This window comes from Hyperolius riggenbachi, chromosome 6 (assembly GCF_040937935.1).
Source record: "Hyperolius riggenbachi isolate aHypRig1 chromosome 6, aHypRig1.pri, whole genome shotgun sequence".
NCBI classification, from domain to species: domain Eukaryota; kingdom Metazoa; phylum Chordata; class Amphibia; order Anura; family Hyperoliidae; genus Hyperolius; species Hyperolius riggenbachi.
In genome coordinates, this window is record NC_090651.1 from 89,008,705 (window position 1) to 89,032,097 (window position 23,393).

The window sequence follows — 23,393 nt, forward strand, 5'->3', positions numbered from 1 at the left end:
CAACCTCTAAAGCCCTCACAGAGCAGCTGCATTTGTACTGACATTAGATTACACACAGGTGCATTCTATTTAGTCATTAGCACTCATCAGGCAATGACTATATTCAACTGACTGCACTCAGATCAAAGGGGGCCGAATAATTATGCACACACCACTTTGCAGTTATTTATTTGGAAAAAATGTTTGAAATCATGTATGATTTTCGCTCCACATCTCATTTGTACACCACTTTGTGTTTGTCTTTCATGTGGCATTCCAATAAAATGTATTCATGTTTGTGGCAGTAATATGACAAAATGTGGAACATTTCAAGGGGGCCGAATACTTTTGCAACCCACTGTATATATATATATAGTGCTGCACGTAATTATTCATACCCCTGGCAAATTGGGCAAATTATGACTTAGGGCTCTTTCCCACTAAGACGTTGCGTTAGATGCGACGTTAAGGTCGCATAACGTGCCCCTAATGCAACGCATGTGAGCTTTGAAGTTGGACATTATATAGAGTCGCGTTATGCGTCTCTTGAAGCGTCCGTGATGCATACTTTTTGATGCACACTATCGGATACGCATGCGACAAAAGACTGTGGAGACCACGTGATCAGAACACTCCGCATCACGTGGTCCCGCCAGCCAATAAGCGGCCAGTGCAGTGCATATTAATTAGCCATGTGGCTGGCCACAATAACAGACTCTCCCCTCCTCTTCTCCTGCACGAAAAAATAAAAAAAACACACATTACTGAGCATGTGCAAACAGTCTAACGCGGCTAAAACCACGTGTAACGCACAGCATGCTGCACCTTCTTTAAACGTCCAGCGTTACACTGTAACGGAGCGTGGGCACTGTGAACAGCCCATTGTTTCTTCATTACTGTGAGTTGGGCTGCGTTACAGGCTGCTCTAACGTGCGCCTGTAACGTCCCACTGTGAAAGCAGCCTGTAAAAGTTACTTTTGTTCAACCAGCAAGTTATTTTTTGATAGGAAATGACATAGGTGTCTCCCAAAAGATAATAAGATGATGTACAAGAGGCATTATTGAGGGAAAAAAAACATTTCAAAGCTTTTATTTACATTTGAACAAAAAGTGTCCAGTTCACAATTATACATTATGATGTCCACACATGTTTAATGACCATCGCAAGATGGGCTTCCAGGCTGTGAGGATGTAACTCTGAAAAGAAAGGATAGAACAAGTACACATTTGAAGTTGACAAATTATGGAATCCATGAATGAACCAAAGCATATTCTAAATTATTCACTCATCAAAGTAGACACTTTAGATCGATTTAACAGCTAAACACACTCATTCTTTCTGCACTGAAAATCAAATATTCTTTATAAATGTCTTCTCAACTTTGTTGCAGAGGTTCCCACAAATATGGGGCAGTCTTCTGTCCAGCTCATCACTAACCAGCTAAATAAGGTTTAATTTTGGAAACTGTGCAAGCCCCTTCATGTTTACAAGCCCACCATATTCTCCTTTTTTCCTAAGGTAGTTCTGACATAGCTTGAACTTGAATGTTGTGGGTCATTATCTTACTGAAGGACGAGTCCCTGATCAACTAGACGCATACCAGAGGATGCTGCATAACATTGCAGGTTACTGTGATACCATGATGGTTCTGGGTGCCTCTCACTCTGTACTTGTCCCCGACCCTGGATCCAGCAAAACAGCCCCAGACCATCACATGACTTCCTCCGTGGTTTGACAGTTGACGTCACATATATATCTTGACAAGGCAGAAGGTAGCAAGTCAGTTGACAAAACTGTCAAGGAAGAAGGTGACAAGGCTGGAGGTGACAAAAGAAGATATAAGGTGACAAGGTAGGAGGTAATAGGAGGAGGCAGAATGTGACTGCAGAAGGTGAATGTGACAGATGAACAGAAGAAGCAGATAAACATATATTGTATGGCAAACAGCCTAGTGAGAACAAACACTGTCCTATCCCATAGACTTTCATTGATTCCGTCAGCATATGCAGCGTATGCAGTATCGGGAGTTATCATGCACGGACCGCTCAAACCTGTGTCTGCTCAATGAAATTGAAGCAATGAATCAGTTGGCAACAGAAATGTTTGTAACTTCTATAACACACTATGCGCTGCCTCACAGTCCACTAAAGGTGTGGAAGTCCCAAATCCCACAGTACTCAAAAATGATATAATCCTCTTCAATCTTCAACCCAATGCATCTCATGCAGAAAAGGAAACAAAAAGACAAAAAATCTTCATCGCATAGGTTGCCAAAACAATCAAGCAATCTTCCACCAACTATGGCCCGTGCACAGTTTTACACGATATCACCACTCGTTGTGCACACCACCACCCGCGGTGATTGCTCTCACCTTACGCTATGGCTGCCCAGACCCACAGACAGCTAACACAGCATGTGATTCCAAACGATCATTCACTTATCTTCAAATGCGGTTCATAGGTAGATCTCCCAAAAAAACACAGTTAAAAAAATCATTGCGCAGGCTGTATGACTGGTATTGGGAAGTAGCCCCTTGCCGGGATGTATCACCGTGTTCTAAATTATGGGGGCCACCAATAGCACACCGTGTCACCCCCACCTTCCGGGACCGTGCTCACCTGATAAATAGGCTGCCCAGATCACAGACAGCTCCACAACGTGTGTGCACGATCTCGTGCTACCCAGCAACTTCAGCCCACTCGTGGATAAACTTTCCCAGCTTCCAGCCAAAAGATACAGCTCACTGCAACTAAAAGCTTAATATAGCATAAAACCCTTTTATTCAGGTATAAAAAGATAAGTAGCGCTACTCACAAACGAAGATACAATTCAGCATATCAATATTAAAAGTTCAGGACGTCTCCTTATGCACTGCCGCTTCCTGCCCGTTTAAGCCACGCCCTACACGTTTCGTCTCTTGACTCATCAGGGGCTATGGGTCAGGATTGGCTAGCAGTGCTCAAATACCCACCCCTCATGCATATGTATGCATATGTACTCCTGTACTCCCACCCTCAAAATCCCCCGTGACTGGCAGAAATACAATATTACTTATGATGCATAAAACCTGCATTCTAACACATAGATATGTTTTGTTTTAAACCATTCCATTGTTGCCCTGGCTTTATGTTTAGGGTTATTGTCCTGCTGGAAGGTGAACCTCCGCCCCAGTCTCAAGTCTTTTGCAGTCTCCAAGAGGTTTTCTTCCAAGTTTGCCCTGTATTTGGCTCCATCCATCTTCCCATCAACTCTAACCAGCTTCCCTGTCCCTGCTGAAGAGATGCACCCCGAGCATGATGCTGCCACCACCATATTTGACAATGGGGGTTGTGTGTTCAGAGTGATGTGCAGTGTTAGTTTTTCACCACACATAGCTTTTTGCATTTTGGCCAAAAAGTTCAATTTTGGTCTCATCTGACCAGAGCATCTTCTTCCACATGGTTGCTGTGTCCCCCACATGGCTTGTGGCAAACTGCAAACAGGACTTCTTATGCTTTCTGTTAACAATGCCTTTCTTCTTGCCACTCTTCCATAAAGGACAACTTTGTACAGTGCATGACTAATAGTTGTCCTATGGGCAGAGTCTCCCACCTGAGCTGTAGATCTCTGCAGCTCATCCAGAGTCACCATGGGCCTCTTGACTGTATTTCTGATCAGCGCTCTCCTTGTTCGGCCTGTGAGTTTAGGTGAATGGCCTTGTCTTGGTAGGTTTACATTTGTGCCTTACTCCTTCCGTTTCTGAATGATCGCTTGAACAGAGCTCCGTGGGATGTTCAAGGCTTTGGAAAAATTTTTGTAGCCTAAGCCTGCTTTAAATTTCTCAATAACTTGATCCCTGACCTGTGTTGTGTGTTCTTTGGACTTCACGGTGTTGTTGCTCCCAATATTCTCTTAGACAACCTCTGAGGCCCTCACAGAGCAGCTGTATTTGTACTGACATTAGATTACACACAGGTGCACTCAGATCAAAGGGGGCCGAATAATTATGCACACACCAGTTTATTTGTAAAAAATATTTGGAATCATGTATGATTTTCATTCCACTTCTCACATGTACACCACTTTGTGCTGGTCTTTCATGTGGAATTCCAATAAAATTGATTCATGTTTGTGGCAGTAATGTGACAAAATGTGGAAAACTTCAAGGGGGCCGAATACTTATGCAACCCACTGTATATATATATATATATATATATATATATATATATATATATATATATATGTATATATATATATATATATATATATATATATACACACACACACACACACACACACACATCACTTCCTGGTTAGCGGCCATGTTTTTCGTTTGTAAACACTGCCTAAAACTGGCGATTAAAAGCCAGGATCACGGCAAGGAGCGGCAGAAATGGCAAAGTAGGATCCAGGAGATCACAGTGACTCCATTGGTACGTTTTTTTATTCTACAAATCGGACAGTACAGATTCTCTTTAACCCCTTGGGGCCCATCTCACAAGGGGCTTGATTCACAAAGCGGTGCTAACTGTTAGCACGCCTGTGAAAACCCCCTTAGCACGTCTAAACAAACTTTTCGCGCATAAAACTTTACGCGCGCAAAACTTTATGCGCGTAAAACTTTACGCGCGTACTGCACAGAGCGCAGGGCGCTCCGCGCGAAGTGCCCATTAAAGCCTATGGGACTTAGCGCGCATAAAACTTTGCGCGCGTAAAACTTTGCGCGCGCAAAGTTACCGCGCGATCTGATTGAGAAATCCGGTGCTAACCTACTTAGCACCCTGGTTAGCGCGTCTAAAGACTTTAGACGTGCTAAGTAGGTTAGCACCGCTTTGTGAATCAAGCCCAAGGTCATAAAACTAGTGTGGCCATCATGATCTTCATACCCCTAATGGGTGTAGCCACAGAAACACCAGATCTGAAGTATAGTACCTTGTATTGGAAGAATGGAAGGTTAGGAGTAGTGGCCCCCACAGCTCTGGGCCCTCTGCATTCACAGGTGCTGCTCCCCTCTAATTACACCCAAGGATAAATCTTTCATCTAGCCGTCACAGTTTGACTGTCGTTAGAGTTGTTAAGATCTTTAGGTGCCTTAATTTTTCCCGCTTCCCACACATTAGTAACCACCTCATTCACACTTATTAATATGCATGCATTTTTGCACAGGTGATTTGTGACAAATGCGCGTTCATATGTGTTAGAATGTATATGTCCATGGCTACTTGTAATACATTAAATACAAAAAAAAATGTGCATGGTCTGTGGAAAAGAGCAGTACACTTTTAGGTTAATTTATTTTTTCTTCTTCATTACAAACATGAAAATATGTTAGATGTGATTGAGCCCAATGATTAACTCGGCCTGTCAGTTCTAATGCCTTTCTGCATTGCAGTAACATGCAAAAACAAGAAACTGACATAGTATAAATGAGGCTTTATAAACAGACTATTTACTCTGTGCCTAATTTATCCCACTCATTGACAGGTGCCATTGTAATGAGATAATTAAAGTTATTTGTGCCACCTGTTAGTGAGTTTAAAGTTAAGGCTGCTCAGTGTATGTATACATATGTTTATTTATACCCTATTAGATAGATGCATGTCCACTAAATAGCTGTAAAATTACCATGTACTTGTGCCACTGATATGGCCCAAGTTGCACGATAGCTTAACCTACATAACTTACATTACCTACATAATGCTTGTATTACCAGTGTAATGCCTGTTACTCAAGTAGCGCAGCATGTGCTATAGTAGCAAACCAAATGTTACCTAGGGAACATGGGCGTAACTAACGGAGCACCCACTGCGACTGCTGGGGGGCCCAACTACTACTTCACTCCCTCCGATAAAGGGGTCCATAGTTCAGATCAGGTGTTTTTGTGGTTACACTTGTTATGGGTGTAAAAATTATGATAGCCACACTTGTTTTATGACCCTTGCAAGATGGGCCCACAGGCTGTGTCACATGAGAGAGATAAGATAAAGGGTGGGAACATTGGGGCCCCATCAGTTTTGCTGGGGGGGCCCATGATTTGTAGTTATGCCCCTGCTAGGAAGCATACCTGTATATACTCGCAAATAAGCCGACCCATGTATAAGCTGAAGCACCCACTTTTCCCTCAGAAACCAAGAAAAAGTTATTGGCTCGTGTATAAGCCCCCCCCCCCCAGTATAGCCCCATCCACAGTAGCCAGATGTTCCCCCAGTACCAGTCATCCCTCCTTACCCATAGCCAGATGTGCCCCAAGGATGATACAGCTGTGTCTGAAGAGGCCACTAGATGGTGTCATAGATATTAGACACAGCGATTGCCACACAGGAAGAATCCCTGATCATTGCACCGCTGACATGTTGCTTGCATGCTCTGATCCACAAGCCAGGAGACACAGGTAGTCTTGAGCAGCAGACTCTGCACACCATGTTACAGGGAATGGAGGGCACGGACACAGCAGGGAGCCAGCTGGCAAGAGCAGGATCACTAGTGCACAATCCTTACACTCCTCTGCCTGTAAAAAAAACCTGCTGCATCATCTGTTTTGCTCCATTGACTCACATATAAGCCGAGGGGGTAACTTTTAAGCACATTTTTTATGTTGAAAAATTAGGCTTATACGCGAATATATACAGTAAGTTGGGCTACTTGCACAAGGCACGCTATGTCAGTGGCATAAATACTAGTATGCCCTTACTTCAGTGTAGTGCCCTAAATTAGGTGGCCTCACGGGATGTATACAGAAGGAGTAGTAGACCAGCAGCTTGTGATTTCATGTCCTGTTTTATGCATCCCAGAATCCCATGTTCTGTATAATGCCCACCTGGATTGGTAGGCTGTTAGTTTTAAAGACGCCCTGTAGTGGCATAAAGTAGAATGCAGTAAATTATTCAGGATTCCCACTGTCACAGTACTTTTCCTGGTTTTAGCATCAGAAACTCCTCCTATTTTATTGCTGCATACTGGTATGTCTAGCCTAGGCTGTTTAGCTATGTGGAATTCTCCTCCCAATCCCAGAAGATTCTGACAGACCAGGCATTTTTTTCATTGGCTTCAGAATATCTGTAAACAAACATTCCACAGAGCTGCACCTGACAGGACTAAAGATGTCACGATGTGTGATAATTTTCATTATTGTAATTAATTGAATCAGGGTGAAGATTGATCTTCCAATGGACAAACACTGACTACATAATTTATAAACAAAAGTAGTAAAAAAAATAAGCTATTTTATTAATTACGTTATTTTATCTACAGTTCCTCTTTAATGTTTTTGTGTTGTGTTGTCTGTTTGGCAGGGAGTTTGGTCGCTGGAAGGTAAAGAACATGGCGTTGGAGAGTAAGGAGTTTCCCAATCTCACGCTGGCTCCAGAGTTTGTGCGCACCATCCGACAGCTGGGGAGGAGACCCTCTGCAGCTCAGATTACAGAGAACCTGATAAAGAAGTATGGCACGCATATTCTGCTGTCTGCTGTGCTCGGAGGTGAGTCTAACAACCTGCACAATGCAAAAACCCCGGCTTTATGTGCTTGAAATGATCCTGAGGCTTTACACACGCACTTAACACAGGAAACTTTCTTGGGGATGCAAAGAACTAGAGATAATGTCACCGACTGTGTTTATTCCGTACCTGATATCGGTGAGATCAAAAGCACTTCGCCCTTTCACCATGGCAACAGATCACACAGGTGACAACATCCCGCAAGGACAGATGTGTGACAATGTGTCTTTCTTTATCATGTTTGTGCTTTATCTTTACATAGCCAGGGGCTTTTTTTGTCAATTCAGAGAATAATTCCAGCACACTAACATACAATCTAATCTTTAAAAGAAGGAGTAATTAAGTTTTAATTATAATACAAAATGATAATATAATAGTATTTAGAATCGAAAATGTGAACTTGAAGCACTACCTTAGGAAAACATTGATGGCCCTATTATATAAGAACTCCACTAAAGGCCCATACCCACTTAGCGATTATTATATAAGAACTCCACTAAAGGCCCATACCCACTTAGCGATTATTATATAAGAACTCCACTAAAGGCCCATACCCACTTAGTGATTATTATATAAGAACTCCACTAAAGGCCCATACCCACTTAGCGATTATTATATAAGAACCCCACTAAAGGCCCATATCCACTTAGCGATTTTTACTAATGATTTTGCACAACAAATTATTTTTTGTACATTATCGTGCAACATCTTTTAACAAAAATGTGTTAAACAATGATTAACGGCGCACTCCGCTCATGGCAATAATTTGTTTTTGATTGACTGATATGTCTAATTAAGTTGTTGAGTATTATTTAGATCTTCATTGACTTGCGTGGGTTTTACAGCAATCGTGTCAACGATCATTCATATGATTTTTCACTTTCGCTGCCACAAACGTCACTTGCAGATTCGGCCAAATGGATCAGGGAAATTATTGTTCGTTTGGCGGAGATCCCCAATCTATCTGCCCTTATCTGGGTACGTAGCTTTAGTGATGTGCCATAGTATGGATAAAGGTGAGTTGAGTTGTGGTTGGTGTTTCATGCAACTCAGGTTCAGGTTCTTAGAAGTCTTTTGCTCAAATGGTTTCCTGTAGTGACAATGAGCATGATGGGATAAGGAATGTATATACATGCCAACCCTAATTACAATAGCAATGTGGCTGTTTTCCCTTTCTCTTATTTTGTCTGTAGCTTAACAATCGTGCGTAATACATCTTAGTCTCTCTCCAGTTAATTGAAATTAGACTTCAGCACAATTCTCTCTGAAAACTAATAAGAGGTCATAAAACTTGTGTGTGGGTGTAACAAACACTCCTGGCAGCAGGGAAGCGGAAAAGTACTTTCACAGGCAGGGGCATACCTAGAAATCCCCTGGCCCCCCTGCAAAAAAAAAAAGGGCTTCCCCCACCCCTAGGGCCCGCTCAGGGACTTTTGTGGGGCGGGAGGGGCCGCAGCATAAGGGGAGAGCGTGGCCGCAGATCGGTGAGGAGGGGGGGACACATTCCCCAACCCCCTCCCTCACCTCATGCTCTCCTCTCAGTGCTTTCCCTCCTCCTGCAATCATTGGTGGCAGCGGGCTGCGGCAGGCAGGCTGAGCACATACCTCCTTCTCGCCGGAGGTCTTCCGATCACTAAGTGCTTTATTTAACTTCCTGTGTAAACAGGAAGTAGCATGAAGCTCTTAGAGATCGGAAGACCTCCGCCGCTAAGGAGGTATGTGTTCAGCCTGCCTGCCGCCGCTGCTGCCACCAATGATTGCAGGAGGGAAAGTACTGAGAGGAGAGCCCGAGGTGAGGGAGGGGGTCGGGGAATGTGTCCCCCCCTCCCCACCGATCTGCGCCCACGCTCTCCTCTTATGCTGCGACCCCTCCTGCCCCACAAAAGTCCCTGAGCGGGCTCCCCCCCCCCCCCCACGTCGGGGTCACATCCCCTATTGTTACGCCAGTGTTCACAGGTCTTCGTTACTCTGTATGGTAGCTGAATGAACAAATACACATAAAGTAAAGGAGTGGATAGGCGAGATCATCAAACATAGATTTTTTTAACTCTCTCGAATAAATTACGGGATTCTAGGAAAGTCCTTTGTAGGATCATTACTACAGATACAAGTGTTTATCTCATCAGTTTATTTTCACTTCAGGTTTACACAAGTTTGCAACTCTTTATTGGCTGTTGGGAACCCTTTTTCCATACTTTATTTCTGTTTTGGATGACAATTATCAGTTTCTGGGGTAGATTTGTCCAATTGAAGGTAGAGGAGAATAATACAGTAAGTGCAATAGTTGTGTACTCAATGGTAGCAGGAAACCTGGACTGAGCTGTTTCAAAGGGAGATTTCTGCAGACCATCAGAACCCGGTGATGAAACACATCTGTACCCAGGCTATCTTATGGCACTGTGAAACTATAAGAACCTATTAACACTAGAAAAGGTCCTAGAGGTACACACCATCCAGCACTGCTACTTGCTGTCATGGTGGGTTTGGCAGCTTAAAGGACAACTGAAGCTAGGGGTATATGGAGACTGCCATATTTATTTCATTTTAAGGGCCCTTTTCCACTAGCAATCACAATCACAAACGCCAAAGATTGCGATTTTTCATTAATTTTGTTATGCGATCGCGATTTTTCATTTGCATTGCATTATTCCTCTTAAAATCGTTCCAGATTCAAATCGAATCACTATAGTGGAAAATACTTCTCATGATTTCTGTGATAAAGTAGCAACTGTAGTGATTTAAAAATCACTAGCGATTCAGCTGTGTAGTGGAAAAAGGTCCTAGTGATACCGGTTGCCTGGATGTCCTGCTGATCCTCTTCCTTTAATACTTTTAGGGCCCTTTCACACTGGGGCAGGGCGGTATGTTTACCGCACCCCACCGCCGGGCAATGAAAGTCTATGGAGACTTTGATACTGCTACGGTACGGCGTGATACGATGGAAGTGATGTTTTTTCGCCACATCCCCGACTCTAGGACAAAACTACGTTAGCATGTGTACTTGCGTCGCTCTCCGTCAGGTCGGAAGTCATGTTACTCTATGGCGACGCGGGGATTTTTAAATTATTGGTGTTGCGGCGCACATGCGTGGAAGTGTATTTTAACAATACGCTTCCATGCACTTCCGCTTTCTCCAACCCCATCCGCACAGATCTCTCCCTCGCCACCGTCCTCAGTCTTCTGCAGCGCCGGTACCTGGTCCCGGAACTTCAGCCAGTCTGGGCCAGTCTACGCAGGAAAAGTGGGCCCTCTACGTATCTCTCCAGCGGCTGCTGGAGAGATACGCAAAGAGTGCACTTCTCTTACGTCAGACTGGCTGCGACTGGCTGAAGTGATGGGACCCGGTATCGGCGCTACAGAGGACTGAGAACGGCGGCGTGGGAGCAATGTGTGCGGATGGGGCTGAAGAAAGCCCCAGGTATGTATAAGGACCCATTCACACTTGAGTGTTTTGCTGGCGATTTCGGCAAAAAACGCTCAAGCGCTAGCGCTTTTTAAAGCGCTAGTGCTATAATACGGTACCCTATGGGCCCATTCTTACTTGAGCGATTTGCGTTAATCACCGGCGACTAATGCAAATCGCCAAACGCAAACGTGTAGCCTGCACCATTTTCAGGCGATTTCCTGGCGATTGCGTTTCAGTGCTATAGAAGCGCTAAATGCGATCGCGGGAAAAATCGCAGCAGTGTTGTTAAATCGCAGAAAATTTTTTTAACTCTGGTACACTTTAACCTTGGGGTAGCCATGGAATCCAAGTCTGTAGCGAGAGGTATATGGGGCTGCCATATTTATTTCTTTTTAAGCAATACCAGTTGCCTGGCTATCCTGCTGTCCCTCTGCCTCTAAAACTTTTAGCCATAGACCCTGAATAAGCATGCAACATATCATGAGTTTCTGACATTATTGTCAGATCTGACAAGATTAGCGGAATGCTTGTTTCTGGTGTAATTCAGACACTACTGCAGCCAAACAGATCAGCAGGGTTGCCAGGCAACTGGTATTGTTTAACAGGAAATAAATATGGCAGCCTCTGTATGCTTCTCGCTACAGTTGTCCTGTAAAGTGAACAACGGTTTAATGCAGCCATTGTGGTGTCCGTGCTAAGCGCACAATTCTTTTGAAAATAGTTGATTTTAAACCAATCTCCTTACATTATCAATTTTAAAACAATCGCAAAAGAATCTAAAATGCTGCAATGCTTTACAGTGATCAATACCATTCAAGGCTGTCAAGATTCCTCAGCTTTCCCATTCGGTAAAATACTTGCATTTAATCACACAGTAATACTTTGCCAGTCTGATGATGCATAGATGTAATAGTTTCATCAAATCAAAAGTGCCATTGAACAATCACAGCTGAAATGTGTGGCCAGCATAAGGCTGTGTAATAGAACTTTTCAGTTAGTGGAATTATGCAGTCTTTGTGCCGCTGCTCCAATTTGTATCCGCTCCTGGGGGTTACAAGTGAACCCTGGAATTAACCCAGGGTTATCTAACTCCAGTCGTCAAGAGCCAGGAACCTCACACGTAATATCATTGCTCTAATTAACAAATGGAAATTAATGAGACGAGGTTTGGTTCAGCACGTAAAATGTGAAGTGGACTAAAAAGGGACAACCTTGGCTTAGCCCAAAATATGCTTTAACCCACCTAAAGGCCTAGTCTTTTCACCTACCTGCTTACAAAGCAGTTACTAATTCTAAACATGGGGGTGTATTTAGCAAATGTTGGTGAAACTGCACACAGTAGTTTTACCGGTACTACCGACATGTTGTGCGCATTGCGCAATTAGCGCAACCCACTCTACCAAGTTAATGCATATGTCAATCTGGTATACAATAATTAGGAGCATCACTGCCTTAATTTATCCACCCTTGTGACCCAGGGAGCACTGCAACCCCACATTATACCATGGCATATGACACTGACACCGTACTGCCACGTTACACCAGGACAAATGACACCACACCCTCTCCCATATGACACTGTACCCTCACATTATTACACCAGCATGTATAACACTGCACCCCCACATTACACCAGGACGTATGACACCGCACCCCCACATTACACCAGGACATATAACACCGCACCTTCTCCCATATGACACTGTACCCACACATTATTACACCCGCATGTATAACATTGCACCCCCACATTACACCCGCATGTATACCACTGCACCCCCACATTACACCCGCTTGTATACCACTGCACCCCCATATTATACCAGGGCATATGACACTGCTTCTTCTCACACATGACACTGTACGCACATATAACAGTGTACCCCAACATTACACCAGGACATATGACTCTGCACCCTCTCACACATGACACTGTACGCGCACATTACACCAGCACATATAACACCGTACCCCAACATTACACCAGGACATATGACTCTGCACCCCCTCACACATGACACTGTACACGCACATTACACCAGCACATATAACACCGTACCCCAACATTACACCAGGACATATGACACTGCACCCTCTCACACATGACACTGTATTCTCACATTATTACACCAGCATGTATAACACTGCACCCCCACATTACACGAGGACGTATGACACCGCACCCCCACATTACACCAGGACGTATGACACCGCACCCCCACATTACACCAGGACATATGACTCTGCACCCCCTCACACATGACACTGTACGCGCACATTACACCAGCACATATAACACCGTACCCCAACATTACACCAGGACATATGACACTGCACCCTCTCCCATATGACACTGTATTCTCACATTATTACATCAGCATGTATAACACTGCACCCCCACATTACACCAGGACGTATGACACCGCACCCCCACATTAGACCAGGACATATGACTCTGCACCCTCTCACACATGACACTGTACGCGCACATTACACCAGCACATATAACACTGTACCCCAACATTACACCAGGACATATGACTCTGCACCCTCTCACACATGACACTGTACGCGCACATTACACCAGCACATATAACACCGTACCCCAATATTACACCAGGACATATGACTCTGCACCCTCTCACACATGACACTGTACGCGCACATTACACCAGCACATATAACACTGTACCTCAACATTACACCAGGACATATGACTCTGCACACTCTCACACATGACACTGTACCCTCACATTATTACACCCGCATGTATAACATTGCACCCCCACATTACACCCACATGTATACCACTGCACCCCCACATTACACCCGCTTGTATACCACTGCACCCTTCATATTATACCAGGGCATATGACACTGCTTCTTCTCACACATTACACTGTACGCACATATAACAGTGTACCCCAACATTACACCAGGACATATGACTCTGCACCCTCTCACACACGACACAGTACGCACACATTACACCAGCACATATAACACTGTACCCCAACATTACACCAGGACATATGACTGCACCCTCTCACACATGACACTGTACGCGCACATTACACCAGCACATATAACACTGTACCCCAACAGTACACCAGGACATATGACTGCACCCTCTCACACATGACACTGTACGCGCATATACCACTGTACCCCAACATTACACCCGCTTGTATACCACTGCACCCCCACATTACACCCGCTTGTATACCACTGCACCCCCATATTATACCAGGGCATATGACACTGCTTCTTCTCACACATGACACTGTACGCACATATAACAGTGTACCCCAACATTACACCAGGACATATGACTCTGCGCCATCTCACACATGACACTGTACGCGCACATTACACCAGCACATATAACACTGTACCCCAACATTACACCAGGACATATGACTGCACCCTCTCACACATGACACTGTATGCGCACATTACACCAGCACATATAACACTGTACCCCAACATTACACCAGGACATATGACTGCACCCTCTCACACATGACACTGTACGCGCACATTACACCAGCACATATAACACTGTACCCCAGCATTACACCAGGACATATGACTGCACCCTCTCACACATGACACTGTACGCGCACATTACACCAGCACATATAACACCGTACCCCAACAGTACACCAGGACATATGACACTGCACCCTCTCCCATATGACACTGTATTCTCACATTATTACACCAGCATGTATAACACTGCACCCCCACATTACACCAGGACGTATGACACTGCACCCCCACATTACACCAGGACATATGACTCTGCACCCTCTCACACATGACACTGTACGCGCACATTACACCAGCACATATAACACTGTACCCCAACATTACACCAGGACATATGACTCTGCACCCTCTCACACATGACACTGTACGCGCACATTACACCAGCACATATAACACCGTACCCCAACATTACACCAGGACATATGACTCTGCACCCTCTCACACATGACACTGTACGCGCACATTACACCAGCACATATAACACTGTACCTCAACATTACACCAGGACATATGACTCTGCACACTCTCACACATGACACTGTACCCTCACATTATTACACCCGCATGTATAACATTGCACCCCCACATTACACCCACATGTATACCACTGCACCCCCACATTACACCTGCTTGTATACCACTGCACCCCCATATTATACCAGGGCATATGACACTGCTTATTCTCACACATTACACTGTACGCACATATAACAGTGTACCCCAACATTACACCAGGACATATGACTCTGCACCCTCTCACACATGACACAGTACGCACACATTACACCAGCACATATAACACTGTACCCCAACATTACACCAGGACATATGACTGCACCCTCTCACACATGACACTGTATGCGCACATTACACCAGAACATATAACACTGTACCCCAACATTACACCAGGACATATGACTGCACCCTCTCACACATGACACTGTACGCGCACATTACACCAGCACATATAACACTGTACCCCAACATTACACCAGGACATATGACTGCACCCTCTCACACATGACACTGTACGCGCATATACCACTGTACCCCAACATTACACCAGGACATATGACTGCACCCTCTCACACATGACACTGTACGCGCACATTACACCAGCACATATAACACTGTACCCCAACAGTACACCAGGACATATGACTGCACCCTCTCACACATGACACTGTACGCGCATATACCACTGTACCCCAACATTACATCCGCTTGTATACCACTGCACCCCCACATTACACCTGCTTGTATACCACTGCACCCCCATATTATACCAGGGCATATGACACTGCTTCTTCTCACACATGACACTGTACGCACATATAACAGTGTACCCCAACATTACACCAGGACATATGACTCTGCACCATCTCACACATGACACTGTACGCGCACATTACACCAGCACATATAACACTGTACCCCAACATTACACCAGGACATATGACTGCACCCTCTCACACATGACACTGTATGCGCACATTACACCAGCACATATAACACTGTACCCCAACATTACACCAGGACATATGACTGCACCCTCTCACACATGACACTGTACGCGCACATTACACCAGCACATATAACACTGTACCCCAACATTACACCAGGACATATGACTGCACCCTCTCACACATCACACTGTACGCACACATTACACCAGCACATATAACACTGTACCCCAACATTACACCAGGACATATGACTGCACCCTCTCACACATGACACTGTACGCGCACATTACACCAGCACATATAACACTGTACCCCAACATTACACCAGGACATATGACTGCACCCTCTCACACATGACACTGTACGCGCACATTACACTGTACGCACATATAACAGTGTACCCCAACATTACACCAGGGCATATGACTCTGCACCCTCTCACACATGACACTGTACGTGCACATTACACCAGCACATATAACACTGTACCTCAACATTACACCAGGACATATGACACTGCACCCTCTCCCATATGACACTGTACTCTCACATTATTACACCAGCATGTATAACACTGCACCCCCACATTACACCAGGACACATGACACCACACCCCCACATTACACCAGGGCATATGACTCTGCACCCCCACATTACACCAGGGCATATGACTCTGCACCCCCACATTACACCAAGGCATATGACACTGCACCCTCTCACATATGACTCTGCACCCCCACATTACACCAGGGCATATGACACTGCACCCTCGCACACATGACACTGTACGCGCACAATATTCATGTGAACTTCACATTTAAATACTACTAAACTCTGTCAGAATCAGAGAGCAGAACAAAAAGTGTAATGAAGCTTTTTTTGTAACAACAATTGCTGGTTATAATAAAAACAATTAGCTGTAATAGTAGATTATTGAAATTCAGCCATTCCACATTGAAAACTATGCTGCTCCATTTCTGCGACTGGAATAATACTTCCCATTTTGTGCAAGGAAAACGAGAGAGGAAGGGAGCGAGCGCGAGGCATCCGTGACCCGGGACAAGGTCCTCCAGCACCCAAGGCTGAGACACCAAAGTGCGCCCCTCCATCCCTCCCACCCCAACCACCACACAGTGATTGCTATTAGACTAAGAGGCGCCACAGGGCACACAACCTCCCCAACACCTTAATATCTAGTTATCTGGCTTGCAGTCACTGCCTTGTATCCCCTTTTCTTATTTTTTTCTGCTTCAAACACAATTAGGAATGACAGCTGAATGAATTCTGCGCCCCCTCCTACCCTGCGCCCTGAGGCTGGAGCCTCTCCAGCCTATGCCTCGGCCCGGCCCTGCGTGACATCATCATTCACACTTCCGCACATTACTGGAGTTCATTTATATCACGAGTTTATGCTTTATATCGAAAAATGCAGCCTGAGCCTCGCACCATCATATATCTGCTATCGCAGTATGATAACTTACTGCGTCATTAATATTAATGCACACAGGAGGCTGCTGGGGTGCACAATTATCGCATATATAATGAATGAAGCTGGCATCAATTGATGTTACTCTGTGGACTAGACTTTGGTCTAGATTAGTTTAGCCTTTGGCTCCTCCACTTGCAGCAATATACATATGCTGAACTTTCTGGGACTCGCTGTTTGACAGAGACTGGAGAGATATTGGCCAGCTACTGCTTAGATTTATTTACAAGCTATGTACAGTGGATAACGATGTGCAGCAATAACAGATGAATAAATGTATCTGCCAGCCAAATGCAGCCAAGATCAAATCAATTCATCATCTATGCAGGGATGATCCAGCTTACATGCCTTCTCCATTTACACAAATATGTGTGCACCTTTCCAGGGGCGTAGCAATGGGGGTTGCAGAGGTTGCGACCGCATTGGGCCCCTTGGTCCTAAGGGGCCTTCCTCAAACACAGTATTAGCTCTCTATTGGTCCTGTGCTGGTAATAATCACTTCTATAGATGCTCTAAATAGTTGTAATCATTAACAAGCTGTTTCCCATCCCCTACTTGCACCTCTGACACTGTGGTTGTCCTTGGCAGGTTCTGGTGCACCATATCAATTGTTATGTAAAGAGTGCTTGGGGAGCCCCATGTAAAATTTGCACCGGGGCCCATAGCTCCTACGTGTAACGGTTGGGCGTAGCAACTCAGATGTCTGATCATATGGTGATTATGTGGTGATTTGCAGAATAACCAATAATACTAGTATAGCTTCAAGGATGATATGAGTGTAGTGCTTGGTGCAACCGTAACTTTAATAGTTTGCAAAGCCTTACCAGAGGGGCTGGTAAGGTACTATCAGTACACTGACTGTACAGCTTTGAACAGACCTTCCCAGAGGACTGGAGAAGGTACTAACAGCGAGAATACAGAAAATAGGCTAACTAGTCCTTACCAGAGGAGCTGGCTAGGGACTACTGACGAATAAATAACGAGTGCTCATCAGTGGAGCTGATGAGCCTCAGAATCAATAAGGCTAGGCCTCTCCAGAGGTGCTGGTGGGCCCTAGCTGCGAGAGCACTGATATGTACAGCCAGACCTTCCAGAGGGGATGGCTACGTACTATCAGATACGGTAACTGTATAACTTGGCTAAACCTTCCCAGAGGGGCTGGCAAGGTACTATCAGCTACAGAAACCGTATAATTTGGTCAGACCTTACCAGAGAGGCTGGTAAGGTACCATCAGTCACGACAACTGTATAGTTTGGCAAAACCTTACCAGAGGAGCTGGTAAGGTACTATCAGTTTAGGTGACAATCTACTAGGAGCAGAGCTCGTGACCAAATAGTTTAGCTAGACCTTACCAGTGGAGCTGGCAAGGTACTATTAGTCACTTTAAGGAAGAGATAGAATCTCCCGAGGAGCGGGTGATTCAGACTGTACTGCAGCCTAGTAAACACCTGAGGAGCAGGAGTTACAAACAGTACTGCAACTAATGATCACCTGAGGAGCAGATGATTCTATACTAGAAATTCCTCACCAGAGGCTAGACCCACTGGTGAGGACAGAGTGGTCAGACAGGCTAAGTTCGGCAACAGAGAGGAAGTATCGAAACAGAATCGTGAGGCAAAGGATAACGGGTAAACAGGCAGAGGTTCAGCAACAAGTCAGATAGGCAGAAGTACAGAATCAATGAGCAGATGCAAGGTCAGAATATAGCCAGAATCAAACACAGATAATCAATAACATAGCAATATCCTAGTCTAGGTATGAAGTCCTTGGTTTCAACACCTGGGATCTAGTCTAAGGTCTGAGCGCTAACACTGAAGTATTCACGACAGCAGACAGCGCCAGACTGAAGCCCGGAGGCTTAAGAAGCAGAGGAGACCTCACTGGCAAGCCCCCTGCTCACAGCCAATCTGGGGCGCTGTGAGTCTCCTCTGAGGTCAGCTGACCAGCCGGTCAGCTGACGAGTCTTCTCCTAGCATAAAGGTCCTGTCTGTGCGTGCGCCCGCGCGAGACAGCGACCCTATGGGTAAATAACAGCCCCGTCCTCGGCGTCCTAGACACCGGCGGGACGGGCAGGGGAACAGAGGCAGCTGCGACGGCGATGCCGTTCGCCGCAGCTGCACTCGTTACACTACCCCACTGGGCTTAGCTAAAAATCAAGGAGCCCCATAGCAAAAATTGTGATTGCCCCCCCCCCCCCCCCTCCAAAAAAAAGAAAATGTATAAGTTACCTTTGTGCCCCAGGTAACCCCTCAGTATAGAAGTATAGAGAGATATCAGGATAGAAGTAACATACCTCTCCAGGCTCCACTCCTGATGTACCTTCTCTATGCATCCAAGTTTCTATGATTATAGTGCTCTGTAGTGCACTGTAGTCATTGATATGAGGGCACTATGGGTAAAGTAGCTCCGCGGTGGAGCCCAGAGAGGTATGACATTTCTCTTCAGCACTCCACTATTTACAATTCAGAGGGTCAATAGTGGACCCCCTTATCCCTGCCCGAAACTGCTGGACCCCCCCCCCCCCCCCCCTTGGCTACAGGCCCCATAGCAGCTGCTACAGTGATCCTTATACCACTGTGGCTTTCCCTGTTTTTAGTCAAAGATTCCTCTGCCTGAGAATCAAATGTCCAGTAACAGCAATCACATACTAGGACAAGGCTTTTGGTTCAAACCTTTGGGGTGCCCTTGAATGAAATGACATTTAGTGGTAGTATTAGGAGAGTAGGGTCAGGGTAGGGTTAATGTTAGGAGACTGTTCAGATAGTTCCTTTTTAACTGGCCACATCAGCATTTAATGCAGATCCATGCATGCATCCATCCCAACTCATGCTTAACCCCCACCTCTAAGTGCCTAAACCGAACCTTGTTAACCACACTCTCAAACTGCTTGATGTAGCAGATCAGCTACTACCATTCATTCCAGTGTGGTAGTCTATTGCCCACAACCCACATTGGGCGCCCAACTCACTGATTGGGCGCCCGTCGCCAATAACCGATAAATAACACAGGCATTTATTAGATTCCTGGCGATCCCTGTGCCCAAATGACCTAATTCGCCCAGTGCCACCTTCACCAGCCTTTAGTGCATTGCATGCTGATACTTGGCAGAGACACTTCGAATATGAAAAATATGTTCAGGTTCTAGCAGAGTCCTCAGATTAAAAAAAAACAGGAAGTGAGGAAAAATCAACCCACCTTAGACATAGGCAGCAGTATAAACCTTATAGAAGTAAAAACTAAACTAGTATAAACATTAAAACATTAACTGGGACACATACACTTGGGGTAAAAGTGGTGGAATAAGTTGCCTGCAGCATTATGCTTTTTTAACTATTATAATTCTACATGCTGTGGGAGATGAGAGAGAATACGAAGTTCCATTTCTTTTTTTCTCCTACTGCTAGTATCGTAGTGTAGCGGGAGAAATGTGTTTTCATGCAGAGTGTTGTTTATTCGCTCTACAGCTGTTTACTGGATGTATTTACGCTTTATAAATAACTTGAACCTCTAAGAGCCCTTTCTACTTCTTAAATTCCTCCAATCTGGTCTGAAAGTCTATAATTTTACATGATTTTTCTCGAGCTTTATCGAGTAATGACACGTCCCTAATTAATGGAGCACTCACATATATCTGCAGAGCACCTTACTGAGAAGTAATTTAAATCCTTTTAAAACACAGAGGACATTTCTACCCTTCTCCTCTATATATAAGAATTTGTATATTTTCTCGCCATCTAGTAGAAGGAATATTTTAGGTTTAGAGCTTTGCTGTCAGCTGCTAGCCATTTCAATTACCTGGTGTGGGAGGACTGTAGAGCACTACTGTTTATCTGTATGTTGTTTTTTTTTTTTTGTGTAAAGTAAAGATTACACTGTTGCTCGATGCCCCAGGTGCCCCTTGGGGAATTGTGGTGGCCCTGGGTCATGGTGGCAGGGGTGTATTTTAAAGTTGTCTGAAACTCTGACATAATATTCTATAAAAATGTGTTTTCCTACTTTTTATTACTCATACAGTTACCATATTTGCTTTTGTGCACCCGTAATATTGTCTGTTTATGTTTTCTTACCCTGAAAGTTGGCATTGCATTTTATTTTTTTTCTATTATAACTGCTTTTTATTATATATTAAAATCTTCTAATGAGCTATTCTGAACTCTGTGTGTGCCTGAAGCAGAGACAGTTTCTCAGAGAGTGGTTGTTTACATTCCAGTGTTGATACATTTGTGTTTAACAAGTAAAAAATATACTGTTATCTACAGTTTGGATGCAGATTTGAAGCCGAATAGCAGGAGAAAGTGCTTTGTTTAACCATTTCAGTGATGTTCTGCTAGATTTTTTTGGGGCATGGATAGTAGCTTTCAAGCTGTGAGGAATCTTTAAGAGCAAAGTAGAAATGCTACCTTTCAGTCCACTTTAAAGAAGCTATTCAAAGCAAACCTGAAGCGAAAAAACTTATGATATAATGAATCATATATGTAATATGGATAATGTAGAACATTAGTAGCAAAGAAAAGGTCTCATATTTTTTTCTTTAGTTATTTAGCTTTTTTTAAAACATTGCATCATTCTGTCATATTTGCAGCTTACAAACCACACACTGTATTTTAAACTATAAAACAGAGCAAAGCTAATGCCCCTTGGAACTTTACTGCAGTGAAACCTTAAACAAACAAGAAACAGTGAGAGACAGGTTGAGATAAGTGCTTCAGAAAACACTGTAGGACCCAAGTTGGGTCAGAGAGCTTAGAGAAGCTCTTTTGCATAAATAACATCTGAAGTTTCTTAACTCTTCCTGTACTGGAAACAATTTGAGACTCTTTTCTTTGCTACTAATGTTCTATTTCTAAGCTGTACTACACATACAGTTCATTATATCATAAGTTTATTTTTGCTTTAGTGTCACTTTAAATGCACAATTTACTGAGATTGGGATTGTCTCAGCAATCTCCTCATTGCCTGTTAGAAAGGCAGCCGATCCAATTGGGTTGACACCCTCGTTCTATATAACTTACATAACCTTTTTAACACCGTTCTTCACCAGGATTTGTAAGACAGAGGCGCTAGGCGTTATCATGACATATTACTGTTAGATACTTCTTTGTGTTATTGCCCGAGGAAGTGGGAAATACCTGCGAAACGCGTTGCAGCTTTGTTTTCTGGAGTATGTCAATAAATTTAAACTTTTGAAAAATGTCTGCTTCAGGGAGGTAAGTCCACCACTGCCTCCCTAGCATTTTTAGAGTTTTTAACATATTTTATCCTGTTGGCGCCTCTGTTCACTTCCTGCGATACTTGTGCCCACCCCTGGTGGAGGGCGGATATACCCCCTTCTTTCCGATCTACAGAGCGCGACTTCTTAATCCTGAGTGGGGACAGGTCTTAATCTCCCCACCTGCATTTATAGTGGTTGCCTAATCGGGTAACCCTGGTTTGTGAGTATTATTTTACTTACCTACATCTTCTACCTTCTCCAATACATACTACACTATATTGGGCTCTCAGTGTTTTCTTCCTTTTGTAGGATTTGTAATTTAGTTCCCTTAACTTGCCCATTTGCTGAAAACATATCTTCAAGCACATATTCATGTGATACAAGGAGCAGTTTAATGTCCCATCTCACGCATAAAGTCTAAATGCCAAAATATAGGCAACGATTATCACTCTCAGATTGAGGCAACCTGATTCGTTTCTTATCTGCACCGATTAAGTGGGCTACAGCAAGAGGGGAGGGACTAGAAGTCTTTTCAGCCTGTATTTTCACCATTAATATAGAGTAGGCATTTGATTGGGTCAACTGGCAATTTCTAAAAACAACCTTTGCCCAAATGTATCTATTAGAAGACTTAATAAAAAAATATATATAGATATATATATAGCTTTCTACAGCCACCCAAGTGTCAAAGAGACTATCAATGGTGTTCTTTAAATAACAAATGACACATGACGAGAATGCCCCTTGTCCCCCCCATTATTCATCCACACAATGGAGCACTTGGGTGAGGTTATCATGAGAGCTAACCTTTCTAT

At 44.2% G+C, this 23,393-nt stretch overlaps 1 protein-coding gene across 2 annotated transcripts in view; it reads left to right on the forward strand.

Annotated features, from left to right (window-relative positions):
* BRINP2 (BMP/retinoic acid inducible neural specific 2) overlaps positions 1-23,393 on the forward strand; it is a 500,040-nt gene that overhangs the window by 132,650 nt on the left and 343,997 nt on the right. For both annotated transcript variants that reach the window (XM_068239642.1, XM_068239643.1), the window contains one exon: positions 7,253-7,437. In XM_068239642.1, the coding sequence (XP_068095743.1) occupies positions 7,253-7,437 (185 nt within the window). The remainder of the gene's footprint in view (positions 1-7,252; positions 7,438-23,393) is intronic.